At 37.1% G+C, this 19,461-nt stretch overlaps 1 protein-coding gene across 2 annotated transcripts in view; it reads left to right on the top strand.

The window, feature by feature from the left end:
• The first annotated feature begins 860 nt into the window (after positions 1 to 860).
• hk1 (hexokinase 1) overlaps positions 861 to 19,461 on the top strand; it is a 30,110-nt gene continuing 11,509 nt past the window's right edge. For both annotated transcript variants that reach the window (XR_013800173.1, XM_079634931.1), the window contains exons 1-11: positions 861 to 1,365; positions 4,815 to 4,977; positions 7,525 to 7,673; positions 7,994 to 8,113; positions 8,251 to 8,346; positions 8,442 to 8,541; positions 8,828 to 9,011; positions 9,098 to 9,253; positions 9,453 to 9,686; positions 12,415 to 12,719; positions 13,194 to 13,342. Coding sequence is in view for 1 of the 2 variants with exons in the window: in XM_079634931.1 (XP_079491057.1) it covers positions 1,303 to 1,365; positions 4,815 to 4,977; positions 7,525 to 7,673; positions 7,994 to 8,113; positions 8,251 to 8,346; positions 8,442 to 8,541; positions 8,828 to 9,011; positions 9,098 to 9,253; positions 9,453 to 9,686; positions 12,415 to 12,719; positions 13,194 to 13,342 (1,719 nt within the window). In the remaining variant the exon portion in view is untranslated. The remainder of the gene's footprint in view (positions 1,366 to 4,814; positions 4,978 to 7,524; positions 7,674 to 7,993; positions 8,114 to 8,250; positions 8,347 to 8,441; positions 8,542 to 8,827; positions 9,012 to 9,097; positions 9,254 to 9,452; positions 9,687 to 12,414; positions 12,720 to 13,193; positions 13,343 to 19,461) is intronic.

Raw genomic sequence — 19,461 nt, 5'->3', positions numbered from 1 at the left:
CTTTTTAAATTATTTATCACATCATGATTTTTTTATATCCAGCACATATAAAAGGTATCAACTGTTTTATTTATTTTAGTACATAAACATTTAATATCCAGCACATATAAAAGGGTACCAACTGTTTTAATAATTACATTTCTTATTTAGAGTATTTTATAAATTTTATTTAAAAAATATATATTTAAATTTGAAAAAATGTATAAAGTTTTGACATGGCCTACCATTTATGTCTGAAGCTTAACGTAGTTTATTTTTTCGATTTATGTACTTTTCAAATATTAACAAATACCGGCAAGTAACCACAAGAGTTTGTGAAGAATATTCAAAACAATGTAACACAAAATAAGCATTTTAAAGCCTCAGTCATTGAAATTAACGTTTTAAATGACCATTAAATCGCATAACAACATGGATAATGTAAGACAAGGAATTAATTTCCTTTGCATTGTGTGTTTTTGTGTATTTTAACATCAACATGTTATACAGATCCCCTCTTGTTTTCTAATGTAAATATTTAATCCTCCCCTGCTGTTCACACATTTTAGGATGGGCATTTCACGTTTGACCCCCTGATGTTTTTTGTTGCCATCCATTTGACCGACTCCCCCCGAAATTACAAATCACGAGTTTCCTTATTTCCTCCAGCTTCACACATCCAGTCTTCATAACAGTCCTGCCATTGAATGGTAGAAACAGGAAACACACGTGTTTGCTGATATAACTTGGGCTGTAGCATTACTCAGCATTTTTGCTTCTCCACTCAAATCCAGTTATTTTAAATGGCTTCGAGGCTTTGAGTATGTGACGCATTGGGGACGTGCTCTACGTGCCTCTAAGTTAAATCCCCTTTTTCTTTCATTCAAAGTGGCTGAGAAAGAAGAAGGAAGTCTGAAAGGGACTGAACGGATAGAATGGAAGCGGGAGGTGGAATCTGAGGAACAGAAGCAAGAAGAAGAGTCGGAGGAGGGGGCCAGTTGTCAGCTGTGCTCTGCCTCACAAGCCTGCCCATAAAACTAGCCAATAGGAGCAGAGTGAGTGGGCAGGGCTTTAGCCGTTCCCCATCCCAGCCTCTGCTGCATCTCATACAAGCGCATTATATGCAGCTTGACTTCATAGGCCGAGGAGAGTCTGACATTGCTATAGCGCTGGGAGGGAACACCCCTACGTACCGGCTTCTCGTTTTACAGTTAACCACCGTTGCTTCTGGGCTCAAGTTGTTTTTCCTCCCTCACTGGAAAGGATCGTTAAGATTTGATCTTCTTTCTCCTGTTGCTTTTTCACCAAAAGAGGTGAAGCACAATGATAGCGGCACAGCTTCTGGCCTACTACTTCACTGAACTGAAGGATGATCAGGTCAAAAAGGTGAGTTTCATCATTTGTCTTAACCAGTGCTTCTCATACGCATCCTCATTTGACCTTTGCAAGCTCTTCGAGGCGCACGACAACAGGTGACAGGCCTGCATTTTAGATCAGCGGGTCGTGAGATGCGCCTCGTCTCACGTATCTCCGGCTGCAGCTGCTACGTCACTCGTCGTGCGACGGCGAGGATGAGAGGACGAGGTATACCCTTGCAAGTGACGACACAGGCCGTCGGGTCTATGCTGCAGTGTCCTTGAAAGCAGGATGTGGGGCGTCAGGGAGCTGCCATGAACAGACTGGAACGATTTTTTTTTGTGTGCCTCTATGTGAACGTGCTCATTGGAGAGTATGTCTCTGTGTGGGGGAAGGTGGTCGTGAGCATCTAAAGCCCCACCCCCCGCAGGAAGAGTGTCGGGTTACAACAGCTGACTGACGGTTTTGACAGTGTTTGAATGCAGTTGAGGAGGGAGGGAAAGATGTGTAAACAGAACGGGACTGCGTGTATGCACACGTCTGTGTGTCTCACTTTGAGGACATGCAGGCTTTATATTTTAACGCTGTGTCAGTAAAAAAAAAGGTGGTTTTTAAAATACCATTTTAAACGTGGTTACTAGATGAGGGACTGAAAAATATTTTCAGGACATGTTAATATATTCAGTATTAACATTTCCCGAAAATATGAAATCTAATTATGTATTAATACTATACTAATATTTTTGGGAAAGAATAAATTCCCCATTTTTAATAAATAGCAATGACAAGTAATGACAAATAGTAGTGGCACGCTGAAATGAAATCCATCCTATGTGACTCAGCGGTTCACCTGGGTGCTGCTCTCTCTGATAAGAGTTTTATGACCATAGATGTCATACATGTAATTTGATTATAACAGAATATATATTACAAGAAGTTTATGAATATTGCAGACAGAAGAAAATGTCAGTGCTCTTAGCATATTTAAAGCCACCATTCACCCTACCCTCATTTAGACTGTTTTGGCAGCTTTACCACTGATCTGATATTATTTAAGAGGAAGTTGGATGTTACTCATGCCAGTTACACAATGACCCATTTTGCACACTCTCTAGAGTGTGTTTTAACAAACCAAATTCAAGAACTAAAAGAGATTGTGGTCATCTTTATGCAGAAATGTCATAGACATTTTACTGGCAAATGATGTTCCTTAGATATGGGATATTCATAAGTAATGGATTCATGAATGGTAACACTTTCAAAAACGGTTCTGTCATTAATGAATAACTACACAGGAACAAATGAGTAACACACTATTAACATTCTAGTACCGTTAATTACTATTAACTAACAATAAACTCAAATTAATGAATGAGTAAGTAATAGTGCTCAGTTGAATGTGCTAGTTATTAGCTAACATTAGCTAATCAATAACTATTATTATTTTCATAGTAGTTCCCAGAGGACTACTAAGAACTATACAGGTTCATAATTAACATAAATAATGCATAATTAATTCTAAAGTGAAGATCGTGGTTCCCACTAGTAATGACAAGTATTACCAAATCCTTCAGAAGGAATTAATAATTATTTGGATCAGATTTCTAAAGTGAAAAACAAAATAACTCTCTATTGACTGTAGTCATTGTAAGCTTTTCTGGATAGTGTTACTACATCCTTCTAAACTGGAATTACTAATCATTTGGATCAGTATTCTAAAGGGAAGATCATGGTAACCCACTTAATGACTCAAAAAGTGTTACCAAATCCATCAGAAGGAATTACAATCCAAACCTTACAAAAACGTCAAGCTTAAATTACCTCAGTAGCTAATGACTAGGGAGCTGTTGCATTTTTAATAACTTTTAAAACGGTTATATTTATGTGTGTTCCATTCCACCACAGGTATGATTTAAGAACCCGGAAGTCTAAGGCCACATTCACACAGCAGCAGAATACGGTTGTCAGTCCTGTAGGCCATAATGCGGTTACGTTCACAAACACAGTACGGTTACTTGACAACCTCATTCTATATCCAAACTCACATAGGCCTCAGACCCGTACATTTTGAGGACTCGCAACAACCGCATTCTCGGAAAACCCGCGCCGCTGTGTGAACGGAAAAGCACTGGACAACTAACGTTAGTTGTCAGTCACGTTATACAGTGCTAGAGAAACGCTCTGCTAAGAGGTTTTGTGTGTGGTTTTGATTCCGGTAACTTACATCGATGGAGATATGAGCTTTGTCATCTGAAGGTTATATGTTCTCCACCGGAGCGGCTTCCGTCAGTTCAGATTTGTATTCTATGCGCGTATTGCGCGCGACCAAAGACTGGCATAAATTTAAATCTGCTGTGTCATGCGCGAGACATGGAGCGATAATTGACTGGACTCACGATCCCGCATTTAAATTCGGTTGGTTGTCATTGCTGAAACTTTATTGTGTACGTAGCATACAGAGCTATATCTGATTTAAAAATATGTTTATACTAAATGACAAAAATTGCAGCCTATAAATACATTTTTACAAATTTAAAGGTTACAAAAGGTCATAAATGACCTCAAAAATAACACTTTCTACTTAGCAGCAGCAGCATCAATAATTAGCAGCACATTTTCATCATAAAGCAACAGGTGTATCCCAAACTACAGCACATAAACAACAACACTTTGTATGCTAATGTAAATAATGTTTTCAACAATGGCATCAGGCCACAGAGGCCAGCCTCTCAAAGCCTGTAGCCTACCCACACTAGAATTACAGACTTAATCATGAATCAGCATAAGAGCAGGTGCTGAATGTTTACAGTTTTAATTCACTCGTTCCATTAGACTTCAGTGAAACATCTTCCACTAGCCGTTTTTCTGATGAATATCATCTATGTTTATAAACTGTATGTCCCAAATTCAGGTAGAAAATGTCTGCAAAGTCTAGGCCAATAAGGCCATATTTCAAGGACACACTGACCTAACAAGTGACAGGCAAAGACTTGACCACATTCATCATGTTCATCAATATTGATTAGTTGATTACTAACAAACACCTGGGTGCTTCAGGAAAATAGGGTCAACGGTCATTGTTTAGGCCGGGTATTTTGAATAATCGCCATTCAAAAAATTAGGGCCAGTATGATTTTTTTGTCTTTAAAAAAAGTCTCACATGCTCAATGCTGTATTTGTTTGGTCTAAAATATAAAATTACAGTAATATTGTAAAATAATATTACAAAATCTAAAATTTACCTTATGTTTTATTTTAATAGATTTAAAATATAATTTATTCCTGAATTTTCAGCAGCCAGCGTCTTCAGTGTCATTGAAGAATTCATAATTATCATCTCACAAATCATTTTAACATGTTAAAACAGCTGTGTAGCTTAATATTTTGTGGAAACCATTTATTTGAAACTGAATTTCTGTAACAAAATAAAAGTCCCCTTTTACCAATTTGTTTTTTTTATTGTGTGTCCATTTGTGTAGATTGACAAATACTTGTATGCCATGCGGTTCTCTGACGAGACGCTGCGCGACATCATGTCCCGCTTCCGAAGGGAAATGGAGAACGGACTGGCACGAGACACCAACCCGACAGCTACCGTCAAGATGCTGCCCACCTTTGTAAGGTCCATTCCCGATGGTTCAGGTGAGCTTATCATTTTTATGGTCACAAGTCTTTTTTTTTTTTACATATAAATTCACATCAAAAGCATATTTTTATCTGGCCACATAGTCTTTAAATTACTCTTAAATTAGTCTTTAACTTTAAATTAGTCCAAATGCTTGCTTTGACATTCAACGTGAAAGGAACATGCCAAACATAGCATGAAATAAGAATCTGCCTGGGCTTCCCTCACAAGTTAGTGTAAAGCAAACTGTGGTGTCAGTTCTGTCTGTCAGGGCAAATCAGTCAAAAAAAAAAACTCCATTGTACTTCTTTTGCTTTGACAAGAGAAGAACAATAAGTTTTACCAAAATATTGGTTTATGAATCGAAAATCATTGAATCATCAGATGCGTTCATTTTGAATTAGCTAATGCTTTCATTGAAAAAAGTACTGCACTCAGATATACCATTGCATGTTAATGTGAGTTCATGTATTATATGTAGCACAAAAAGCTAGTATTAGCGATGTTATTGAATTTTCAGTTAAACCATTTCATTATTCCATTTTTAAAATGCATATTCAGTATAGGCCTACTGCACATTTTCACTTGTTCTCCAAGAATTTGCATCAAGGTTAAATTATGGTTACATTTTAAAATCACAATCTGGTTACATTCTTTTAAATGGCCTTTACCATGCAAACTTAACCATAACATATGGAGAATCTACTACTGAGTGGTCACAATATTGAACCATTTTCCCCTGTGCCACAACAACACATTCAGAGCTGCATCGATGTGTGCTGCTCAAGTTTTTCTACATGACCTGCAGCATCCAATCAAAAAAAGCATTAGGTTACATCACAGATTATATGATCTGTAGCCTAATCCCAGTCAGATTGCAATGTGAAAGTTGACTTCAGTGCAATTTGTTAGCATACCTACTACGATATGTTTTGCAAGGCAGTTTTATGATAGTTAAGGATGGCAGATTCACTGCTCTTGTACCAACAAAGTAATTCAATGCAAAATCTGATCGATTTTGTGCCCTCATCAATAATCCATGCATCACTGCAATATGTAGCATTGTATTGTATATATATAGCATATATATATCAAGTCCAGAATAACTTGTCAAGAGCAGCTCCCTGTTCCTAAAGTACTGGACAGTATAGTATAAACAATTCTATTGGCTGACCTATTAACATCTCAATGATAAAATGCCTGAGTGTTTATAGCAAGTCTGTGCCAAACACTCACCTGCATTTGCCAGAATTCTTGTGATTCGATTTCTTGTGGTTTGCTGTAATTTTACATGTTTTAAAACAAATAATATCTGAGATTTAATCCTATTCTAGTGAACCAGAGCATTAAATAGTTTCAGTCTCGCTTTACTGTACGTAGCCTTTTATATGTGTACTCATCTGTCATTTAAACTATAAAGTTTTCCAGGAATGGCTAAATATGTTGTTAAATGGCATATTAGATTTAAAAAAGCCATCAAAAGAATACATTTAAGTTGCTGAACCCGTTTTGCATTGTATCCCTTTCATACGCTTAACATCTTACTGTAGAAACCTGGAACTCCAGTTATCTGACCTTTCCATTTGTTTACAGTATTAAAAATCTTCACACTCTCAGACACCTTATATCCAGCCTAGAAACAGAAGACAGCCGGAAGAAAAAAAGAAAGCCATTTGATTTTCAACGTTGCTTGGCAACAAGCACTGCACATAAAATCGACAATCCTGACACGTCGAGGAGCCTCAAAAACCAAGAAAGACTGTTATAGAGAGCATTTTTAGCCTAATGCAAACATCTCTTGCCATTACTCTTTCTCTGTTTAATCTAAGGCATAAACATACTTCTTAATCAGTATTTTACTATAGACATTTTGTGAAGAATCTGTTCCTAAGAATTCAAGGCTAAGTGGGTTTTCTCGCTGTGAGAGTGCTGCCCGAGTTGATTTGTCTACGTCTTTGGCCAGCTCAGTAAAGCATTCCAGATTAAGCCCCCTTGGTCACGACCAAAATAAATGCTGATGCGCAGTCTCGCCATCACAAGAATGGTACACTATACCCAGTCAAGTTTCAGCTAAGGTGTCATATGATTAACAGCGGCAGTAGCTTAATAAAGCAATTTCCAGAAGGGGAACATTTAATGTTACATGTATCAAGTATCATTAAAAGGAGGGTTCGCCCAAAAATCGTTTTCATCGTTTGCTCACACTCTTTATTTATATAGAGCTTTATACAGTACAGATTGTTTTAAAGCAGCTTTACAGTGATAAACAGGAACATAACAAATTAAATTCTGCAGTAAAGCAGCTCTAAAAAGACAATAGTAAACTTATTCAGTTGAAATCAGTTCAGTGTTGATACAGTTCGGTTCAATAACTGTGTAAAGTTCATCAATTATGAAATGAGTTCAATTCAGCTATAAAGCTCTGCAGAAAACAGTATCGTCAAAACAGTAATATCATAATGTATCATCAAAACAGTAATATTGCTGAATATTAAGTGCTAAATATTTTTGAACTCTTGTCTTCATACTTCACATATTTGATGATTTCTTTAATTCACTTACAGAAAAAGGAGATTTCATTGCCCTGGATCTGGGTGGCTCTAATTTCCGGATTCTGCGGGTGAAAGTGTCCCATGAGAAGAAACAGACAGTGCAGATGGAAAGTCAGATATATGAGACTCCAGAGGACATCATCCATGGCAGTGGATCACGGGTACATGACCAGTTCTTCATCCACCCGAAACCATAAACAACCCATTTTGTCACTATATAGCAAATCTTGAAAATATGTGTGGAATATAGTATATACATGAGTATATACATTAATATTGAACTTCTTTAGTCTTCTTTAACAACCGATATGTTTGGGGTCTGAGAGATGAAGAATTTACATTCAAACATTTTGTGTAATGTCGTATAGTCTATTATAAGTTAGGCGGCTTAATTGGTGTTTTGATCTTCGGTCCAAGTCATACAGCTTTTGTCTATAATCTAACTTGTCTCCATTCTGTGCATGCTCATTATTTCTTGCAGATGTTTGACCATGTTGCAGAATGTCTTGGAGACTTCATGGAGAAACAAAAAATTAAAGACAAGAAGCTTCCTGTGGGTTTCACGTTCTCATTCCCTTGTGTACAAAGCAAGCTGGATGAGGTAATGTAGCATTAAATTCTATTCGGTTAACAAAGGAGTTTGTAAACTCAATTTACACAACTAAGAATTGTTTACCTACATAACTGTAATGCCTACATATTTATGACACGTTATTTGTTACTATTGAATGAATACAGGCTGTTTTACTGACTTGGACGAAACGCTTCAAGGCCAGTGGGGTGGAGGGAATGGATGTAGTAAAGCTTCTAAATAAAGCCATCAAAAAACGTGGGGTGAGTCTTATCAACCTTTACTTTTATCATGTGGATGGTATACAGGTGGATTTTATTTTTATGAGGGATTTAATGGCGTAACGATTCACTTACAGGACTATGATGCAGATATCATGGCTGTTGTCAATGACACTGTTGGAACTATGATGACTTGTGGCTTTGATGACCAGCGCTGTGAAGTCGGTATTATTATTGGTAATAAAAACATATCTTTCTAGGTTCTGTTTTATGTCACATTGCCCCTTAGACTCTTAAAACGAAGTTATATGAGTTTCAAATGCAGAATTGTAGAGTTGAAAAGCCCAATTGAATCATATATGTGTATATATATATAAAATTTTATCTCTGTAAGAATGTAAAATTAACATCCCTCAGATGGAACGTGAATACCACAAATATATTTGATATTCTAATTAGGCTCAATCAAAGCTTGTGGATTCATGAACACCTGTGATGGCATATGCTGCTGTGATCCCTTCAGGTACCGGCACTAATGCATGTTACATGGAGGAGCTCAGACACATTGACCTGTTGGAGGGAGATGAAGGCCGGATGTGTATTAATACTGAATGGGGGGCATTTGGAGACGACGGCACATTGGAGGATATCCGAACTGAGTTTGACAGGGAGATCGACCGCGGGTCCCTCAACCCCGGCAAGCAATTGTAAGCCACAGAATTTCAAAAGCTCTCAAAAAGCTTATTTTATTACAACTTTTGAGGTGGTTAAGATGTGCGTTGGATGTTCTCAGGTTTGAGAAGATGGTCAGTGGGATGTACATGGGTGAGCTGGTGCGACTGATCCTGGTCAAGATGGCTAAAGAAGGCATGCTGTTTGAGGGCCGCATCACCCCAGAGCTGCTTACAAAAGGAAAAATTGAAACCAAGCATGTTTCTGCAATTGAGAAGTGAGTCGACATTTGTCTCATTACCAGTCTTTTTTAACTCATTCCATAATGACCATAAATAAGATGAATTTTTATTTGGTTCAGATTCATTTTTAATAATGGAAGAACTTTTACTAGTGGACTAAAATTAAAGCTAATACAACTGGACTCTGAAAATAATGATATTTCCAACCTTACAAGAATACCACTTTTTCTCTAGGAGCAAAGAGGGACTTACCAAAGCCAAGGAAATTTTGACACGGTTGGGTGTAGAGCCATCTGAAGACGACTGCATTGCCGTACAGCATGTTTGCGCTATTGTCTCTTTTCGCTCTGCTAATCTAATTGCTGCCACTCTGGGTGCGATCCTCACACGTCTCAAGGACAATAGGACCGGCCCGCGCCTCCGCACCACAGTGGGCATTGATGGATCCCTATACAAGATGCACCCACAGTGAGTATTACATTCAGATCATCAGGTTAAAATCAGACTAAAACATGACTCATCAGTTATAGTATGTTCCCAGCATGCGTTATAAGTCATCATAGAGCATCTTGGGAATAAATCTGGAGGTGCATGTGACACTCTGAGCGAGCACTGAACCCTCCTGAGGCCCCCTGAGACAAAGAGGAGTTCTATTAATATACATTGAGTAGGTTTCCATAGGGGCAGCTGTGCCTCTATTTGTTGTGACACTCTTGACATACTCATTGACCTTATCTGGACACTAAACTGGACGTTAAAGGTCACAGAGAGATTAGTTGAAAGATTAGAGAAGTGGATGGTAAAATTAAGGCTGATATCAATTCTATGGCACCTATTTACAACAATTCACAGGCCTCTTTGAATGTCAGAATAGTCTTTAAATAGAAAACCTAAAAGACATAGCAGTGTTCTATACTTAGTGAAACTTAAAAGAGAGAGAAAATTATATGCTACAGGACAGTGTGTTGCACAAGAACACTGTCCTTCAACCGCCTTTAACAATAATGGTCATAAGATGGACATTAGTGAAATTATCTTGGATACAAAGGCCTTAAAACATTTAACTGTTAAATATTACTTTGCTTGACATTTAATTTTCACACTGATGTGAACTGCATCACACTGCGCTGCTTTTTCATTGTTTTTCTACGTAAACATGCACTATTTTAAAGGTTGAATTTAGCACTAGGAATAGGCGTTTTCGAAACACCGCTTTGTGAATATTTTGTTTTTAAAATCAGTGGTTCGGAGCATTTATCAAACTGCCAAAGTCATGTGATTTCATTAAACGAGGCTTAGTTAAGTCATAACCGTGTCGAAAAATTAAACCTGATCCCAGTGACCCCCTGAACCAGTGTCTAAATTTACCTGAAGTCGGATCAATTTTATAAAGTTGTAGACATTTGTAATGACACATTTGTATAATAAATAAAAAAAGAGTATAGTTAATTGTCTTTTATTGGCCTGACTAGCCACGCCCTCCATAAAACTAATACACTTTCAAGAAAACCTTTCACGAAAACATTTGCAATTGGTTTGTAAAAGGTGTTTTTAATGCATGTTTGGCCTGAGTTTTCAGTGCACATGTAGTCTAGCACATGTTTACAATAAAAAGATAGAAAAACAGTGCAGTGGAATACAAAAATTAGTTATGTGTGAACCGAACCTAAGGTTAAATATATTTGTATAATAATTATCTCTAAACTGCAAATTTCTGACAACCAGTACCCCGTTTCAGGCTTTATATAGGCAATATTGCTAGAGCAACAGTGAAAACTGAACACTTAAAAAATGAAAAAGTCAATAATTGCTTAACTTACATTTTAGACACCATGGCCTACTTTTGTATTTTTGCTCCATCAACGAATATCTATACATCATCTATAATAAACCACAGGCTACAGAGGAATTAACTGTTTAAAAGAAAGTCATGGAAGTAGTGTTTTATTCCTCAAAGAATTTTTGAATTCGTTTTCTGAACGAATAAGTTGAGTGAATGATTTTATAACTACCTCAGGGTATGTTTACACTACAACGGTGTACTAAAAATGGAAACGTTTTTCCTTTGCGTTTTTCGTGTGTAGACGACAACATTGTCAAAACGATCCCGTTCACACGGATCTGGAAAAACAATTAAATACAGTGTATTTAGCATGCCAGGCCAGTAGTTGGCGATGACACTTTGTAAAGAAACACTACACGCCTATAGACTGAAAACGTCATATGCATGCACATGACGTAACCATTTTCACAAATTCCACGCATTTTTGTAGTTTACATGGAGATGTGTAAAAATTAAACTGGTACTTTGAAAAGTTTGCGTTTTTAGGCCCCCAAACCGCCATAATTGTGTATATGAACGGCCAAAACGCAAAAAAAAGTTTTCTGTGTTTAGTTGAAAATGGTGTTGTGTAAACGGCCCTGTCATGATTCTGTCCTCTAGTCCTTGAGTTCTCTAGTTCTGAGACAGGATCATGGCAGACCCATGTTTGTTTACAACACATGGTCTTTGGTTTGGGCCATGTGCTTGTGTGTCTCGTTACTTTACCCCGCCCCCTTGTTATCCTCGTTTGTCATGATTGTCTAGTTAGCATCACCTGTTCCCTTTATTAGTTCTCCTATTTAGTCTCCTTGTGTTTGCTGTCTTGTGTCGGTTCATTGTGATCCTTACATCCCTGTGATCATTGTGAGTTTTGAGATCTTGTGATATCCTGTGAGTTTCCTGTTCCTGAGTATTGTCTAGTTATTGTTAGTCATAGTCTAGTTTAGTCTCTTTGTGTTCTGTCTACGTTTTGCCCCCTCGTGGGTTTTGTTTTCCCTGTTTGTTAGTAAATAAACTTTGTTATACATCCTGTTTGCGTTTGGGTTCATCCGTATTTATCGTGACAGGCCCCTTAGAACTTGTTTCAGTGGGGGGTTTTTTAACAAATGGGTTGAGTAACTGATTCATTGACCCTCTCATAAAATACTTGTTCACTTGTTGTATCCCTGAATGAATTTGTTTTTTGAACGAATCAGAATTAATAGTTCAATGAATCAAAGACAGTCACATGTTGCCATCCACTGGTGTAATGTAACCTACAGAATGAATCAGTCAAAAATCCCCTCCACTGAGACCAAAAGCCTTATCATGTGCATGTCCAGAATCTGCAGTGATATCTCATCATTTGAACCCACAATCCTCTGTTTCTGCCAGGTATTCCCGGCGCTTGCACAAAACTGTGCGTCGTCTAGTGCCAGAGTCTGATGTTCGCTTCTTGCTCTCTGAGAGTGGTAGTGGCAAAGGAGCTGCACTGGTAACAGCCTGGGCTTACAGGTTGTCCGATCAGACGCGTCAGATTGCAGAGACGCTGGAAGAGTTCCGGCTGACCAAAGACCAACTGCTGGAGGTGAAAAAGAGGATGAGAACTGAGATCCAGAATGGACTGAGCAAAAATACTCAAAACACAGCCACCGTCAAGATGCTGCCCACCTATGTGCGGAGTACCCCTGATGGATCAGGTAAGAAATCTACAGTTATATGGACTATTTTCAGACAACTGGAATCCGAGATATGCAGTGATCCCCAGATACAATCTGTAATTTCCTCACTGAAAAAAAAATGCAATGTCATAATCACATTCAGCAAAATGCAGTCATGCGTCATCTTAGAAAACCACCTGCTCCCCTGCTATGACCAAATTAAATTCTCTTTATCCCTGTTGAATAGCATCATTATATAATAGTATAATCCCTGCTTACTCAACACAGACAGACACAGACATGGTATTATGGTGATTTAAGCTGATGTGTTTTAAAATGCAACCCCGTTAACAATAGGACATGCAGATGTGTTCAGATATCAGTATTGAGCAAATGAGCAGACAATTCACAACCTTCTGCATTCACAATTGTAAAATGAAAGCATGGCACAGGAACTGTCTTTCTTCTGTTTTTATTCCTCTCATTCTTATCCATCTTTTGTCTTTTTTGCAGAAAACGGTGACTTTTTGGCTCTGGATCTTGGAGGTACAAACTTCAGAGTGCTTTTGGTCAAGATTCGCAGTGGCAAGAGACGGACTGTGGAGATGCATAATAAAATATACGCCATTCCCATGGAAGTAATGCAAGGAACCGGAGACGAGGTGTGTAGCCATGACATATTTACAACTAGTTAAAACACTTGATAAATAAATAAAAAACTAATTTATAGCATATTCTATCATTCAAAAGATTTTTTTTATTTAGAAATAAATTAATACTTTTATTCAGCTATGATGCATTGAATTGAACAAAATGACAGCAAAAACGTTTACATTGTTTTACATATATATATATTTTTATATATACAATTGTTGTGGCAAAAATTCATCAAACAAACATCACTGCGTAAGGGAGACTCAGAGTCAAATTATAAAATTAAAGTATTTATTCTTGCAAGAATAGGAGCAGTCTAATACACAATTGTTACCCTGTGCAGAAGAGTGACACACCCCCAGACAGACTGAACCAGCTTTTATCTAAGATTCAAGGTCTTCTTCTTCAGAGCCCTCCTCCCACAGTAGTTTTCCATCCAGTGGTTTTCCATAGACAAGGAAGCCATAACACTAGTTTCGATTCGTCACTAGAGCCAACTCCTAAGCCCTCCTTCACCAAATGGCCTTCTGACATCTAGGTCAGAGGTCCTCGTTCGTCTGTTCTCTGGAGTGTCTCTCCCTTCTGCCTTCCCAGGTACATAAACAGAATCTTCTCACACTAACAAGTGAGAGTCACACATGTGACATTCTTTGAATCATCTATATTTTACTAAAGATCAGTGAATATCATAAAATAGCCACTACACTCCTCACTTTTTATCATTATTAATCAAACATAATAATAATAATAACAATAATAATAAAATGCAAGTTCAAGTCATTACATCACCATCCTAAAAGATCAGTCTCCTTGAACCTGTGAAGAAAAAGTTTAGAATGAAGAAGCATAAGGCTGTTTTTTGTGGGGGAAAGCCCCATTAATTATTTAGCAAGCAAGTAAACAATTTACTAATGCCGGGCTCACTACCGCAGTCACACTAGTAAGGAAAAAGATTATAGCACAGTAGGAAAACAAACAGATAATAAATAAATAAATAAATAAAAATAAATAAATAAAAAAAATCCCTCAGTTTCAAACCCTGTCCTTGTACGCCATCTCGTAACACGGATGACTGCTAATTTTAACCCTCTTTACATATCAATCGTTCTCAGAAAGAAAAAGAAAACATCAACACATTTAACTGTAATCTCTACTTGAATCATCTGCATAATTTTGTTCATCATCATCATCATCCAGATAGACTGTCATTTTCAATTTAACAGACATTCCAGTTTTCTCACATTCACCCATGAATAACAAAATTATCAGAATAACACATACAATCATAACTCCTACACATTCAACATTTTCCCCATATCCATTTCCCTAACCATATTTTGTTCTTTTACTTTTAATTCAATCAGGCAGTGGTTCTACTTAATAAGCTTCAATAATAATCCCCATAATTTACATGAATTAATAGATCTTCTCTTCCTCAAAACATTTGCCTTAAATATTTTCTAATGAATCAGTAACCAATCAAATCATTTGTCATATACCAATATCCACATTCTTAATTCATTAGTTGGCCAACATCCTCTCGCCCCATGGACTAATGGGATGGTTGCGGCCTGTTGGTGTAGGTGAGCGGCTTGGACCCAGGTGTCACACTGATCTCCTGAGATCACAACCACACCCCCACCGGAATGAACCACTTCCTGCTTGCTGTCACCTGTGAATGGAGACTTTAAGTATTTTGTTAGTGACTGCTTGTCTTTCCCTCGTCCCTTTTGGTGTGACCTGTGGAATTTTCACCATCTGTTTACAAATTGAAACATATTATCATTAGACATTTCTTAATAAAGTCAGAGTCCTTTTCCCCTGAAAAACACATATCGTTCACAAGTCAATATTCATACATTTGGAAGCAGAATCAGTTCAGCTCGATGCAATCCATCCTGACATTCTGCAACAGGAAAATTTTAGGTTATGCTCTGTACAAGGTGTAGCACCTTTCTGCCACAATAATAACAATCAGGCCAGGACAGTTAGCAAAATTCATCCATAGCCATTATTCAACACATTTTGCCCTGTCTCCCAATTCTGCATGCTCTCTGTAAAGCAAAACAAATTTTGAGGTTATTGTCAGATAGTAAAGTACGTAGTTTCCACGGCCTTCGATGTCCTGGCGTTTCCTGTTGAAACAATCCAGACAGCAATTTTGTTAGGCAGAAGAATGGCTTCTTTCAGGGCTTTTACCCAATTACCCCTAGTGTTCTCCCCAACATTTATTCTAATAAAACATAAAGCATCCCCCTTTTGATGGTCGACACAACTCGATCATCAATTTAACATAACATTTAACATAGTGTTTTCAGACAAATTTCCTCCAGACATCTTTCTCTGTCTCTGAAACAAAAATATTACATTCTTCACTTAAAGCCACAATTTCATTTTCTTATCGAAGTATTTGAAGGCCAACGGCCCTCAGTCTCACTGCGTATCCTGCTTTTTCCCTGTTGTTTTGTCTCGCGACCATTTTTAAAAGTCATCAGTAGTTTCATCTCGTCAGGTCGTGCTGTACAGACTTGGTCAATGTCAGTCAAAAAAACATTCTCCTCCTGTTTACGATAATCATAAATCAAATGGCTCTCTGCATAATTTGATATTGACTTAGCCAATGTGTCACATCTTTGTTGTTGCTGTCAAATCTATAACATCTTCTTTTATTTCAACCCACGATCTACAACTCCACAATTCCAATTTATATAAATACCTAAACTTATCCAAAAGTAATTCAAATCCACATCATAAATGACAAAAGTAATTACTACCAGACGGAGCGTGATGACCAATCAACTCAAATAAAGTCCCATGTTCTCTATCATCTTCTCATCAGATTCACTCAGCATTTGCCTTCTTTAAAATTTGTCACTTGCCTTAACTCATCTGTAATGAAAAAAAAAACACTCTCCAGAGGTTAAAGACACAATATACTCACTATTCAGGCGGAATAGCTGCCCTACACTTAACACCTACAAGACATAAAGTGCTGTCCCCATCACACACACTTATGCTAGACACACATACAGCATGTTAACTGCTCATTTACAATGTTCGCTTTTTTTATATATTAACTCTAAAAGTATAATATTTAAGGTTTAAATAAGATTTAAACTTCACATCTTTCTGTAGCTTTTATATAATTTTACATGGCCTTTCAAACCGTTTCAAATGTTCTATCTGTTCATTATTCATTTTTCTTTAGAAAAGTCAACTGGGTTGTTTTGGTTCATTATCATTATTTTGTTTAAACTTGCCTTACCAGCCCTGATAACAGAAAGACAAACAGCGTCCCAAGTCCCTTCCTCCACTCAGCAGTCTCTCTTACACAAATACTCTTTTTTTTTAACAGCCTCCTAAGACTGAAATTGAATTAATCATAGTCTAGAACCCTTAATAGTTCACAAATGTTAATATACAAATGTTTAACTCAAATTAGAACCATTACAATAATCTAAAATACATTATGCTATCATTTTCTAAGGTTATCTTTAGTTTGAATACTTGTATAAATTCTCAATTCACCTAACCTTTGTTATCCAAACTCTACTAAAAACTGTCTTAATCTTTAGCCACCCACCATGTCTCATGATCTTCAGGAGTTAAAACCATCTTATAGACATATTAGTTCAAAATCAACACTTCTATAATTTTCCTTGCCCATAAGGCAACAACATCATGTTCCTGATATAAATTAATAAGTTATGTTTCTGTCTCCCCAACAAATAAAGACAATCAACTCATGGTCTCAGCTGGCTCTTGAAAGCACATTTCACATTAGCTCTTTATCTATAATTTCCATCAGACTTGTCACAGTTGAAAACAAGCCATACAGTGAATTGCGGGGTTTTCTCTGGTGAGTGGTATAGAGGAACTTACATTTTCTCGGTCAAACAATGCTCTGCTGACCCCACAATGCTCTGCTGACCCCAGTTGGCCTCTAGTAGTCAGCGCTCAACTCTCATACCTTTCTCACATATTAACACCTCCATCCGGAGATGCAGTGTCCGGGACCCCCTGCGTTAGAATGTCTCCTGGCCAGGAAAATCATCCCGTCTTTGAGTAGCCACGTACCCACTGGTGACCCGCTCGCATCACACAATCAGTTTCTTCAACAGAACTCAGCTGTTTTTTTCTGGAGCTTAGGAAAGACACATTCAGGAGTCACCTCTATCTGGACTGCATGCCTAATAAATGTTAAGGGAGACAGGTTAATAACAACAGTATTTAATCACTCAAATCTGTTAGACCTGTCTGAATCAACAAAATCACAGTGAACTTTATTCACATCCATCTATTCAATGTACATCTATAGCATGGTCATAGGTCCTGTGTCATGGTGAAGGCTAAGATCAGACAAATACGTTACTGGTCCTAAAATAACAAAGTACAAAAATGTCACTTCTGTCATTCAGGTCTACATTATTATTTTAAAGACTCCTTTAAAGTCATTCAGTTTTACAATCTAAAATATTTAAGTACTAATTGCCCTCTGAATGGCAATTATTTCCTTTAACATGATTTCTTTTAACATCTGTGTCTATAATTTTCAACTGAAACACTGTGCTTTACTAAATAGCTTATTGTCATGACAGGCTAAGATAACAGCCTTCTGACATTGAATGAGACAGAGACTCTGAGGCCTTCAGGACTTGGTACACTTTTTTGTCATACTAAACATTCTCTACTTTATCTTTTAATTCTGGCAGCTTAAGGCATCTTTGCCAGAAATTACATACGCTTTTCAATTTTAGAATAATTTTATAGTTGTCTTTTGCCCATACATCAGGGAATTTAGACATTACAAATTTCCACTCATATTGAGTCAGTTTCAGCCAAGTCCCAATCTTATCTTTTGAAACCAAAACATCTTCTAGCTGCTTCATGGTCAACACTACCAAGCTGTTTGTTTAATCAGATCCATTTCTACAAAATTGTTTTTACATTTAGCAACCCAGTGCTACTTCTACTTATTTGATCTTAAATACAAATAGATATTCTAGTTCTCAATAACGTTTCATTATAACATCTCAATTTTAGTTGTCAGATTCTCAATTACAATCTGCAACAAAAAATTTTAAGCGTTTCATTAAAAGACAATCATCTTTTTAGTTACCTTTACAAATATTTTCCCTATCTGTAATTTTACATTTACTGGTACTTTAGTTATTTTCCTTTTAAAAGGATTTCCTTACGACTTAAATCTTTCAACTTTCTTTTCTCTTTCAATCTACTTACGACTTCCATCTATCAACTTTCTTTTCTCTTTCAATCTACTTACGACTTCCATCTATCAACTTTCTTTTCTCTTTCATTTACTTAGCACTGCATTCACATTATCAGTTCTTTCTCAGACGAAAACTTTAATATCGTCTTCAAATCCTGTTCTACTTTCAAACCCACATTAATACATCACTTTCACATTCCATCAACTTTCTTTTCTACCTTTCTGAGTGGTCATTTACAGTTACTGCTAAATGCAGCTGACCACAATTAAAACACTCTCTGTCCCCTTGCCTATAGTTCGATCACCTTGAGCTTTCTAGCAGCACCAACTTACTGACACCCTTGAAGCAGTGTGTTCCAATCAGTTTGTAAACAGAGCTGATAAGCAGTTCTCTGTTCCTCTTACAGTCCACCAGTGGCGGATCACACTAGCCAAATCATAATCTTCATCATTATTATTGGCAGAACATTAATTTTCATAAACTGCACGGAAATCCATAAATTGTTTTAACAAAGTTTTCACAAAGTTTCTGTTTAACTTTAACACTTGTCCAGGGAAAATTATCCCCGACCCATAATTTCCTTTATAAAACAGACAATGTCTTTTGCCTTCAATGACTTAATATCAACAAAATATCCGACATTTTACATTATTTAATTCCAAAATCTGTCTTTACATTTCTCTAATTCAGTATTATCATCAACAACAGTGATTACAATAGCAAGTACACATTTAACACCCAGAAGCCGGGCTGAATAAGCACGCGCTGTTGCTGTACTCCCAGCATAGCTGGAGTCTTTAGGTTCAAAAGATAATGGTTGTCAAACCAAAAATAAACATAATTTCACTCTTTATTTTACCACTAAAATATAGAATTGTTCCCCATTTTGCTAAATG

Source organism: Phoxinus phoxinus (assembly GCF_949152265.1).
Source record: "Phoxinus phoxinus genome assembly, chromosome: 14".
Lineage (NCBI taxonomy): Eukaryota > Metazoa > Chordata > Actinopteri > Cypriniformes > Leuciscidae > Phoxinus > Phoxinus phoxinus.
The sequence above is the reverse complement of the archived record's forward strand: the minus strand, read 5'-3'. Positions and strand labels throughout refer to the sequence as shown.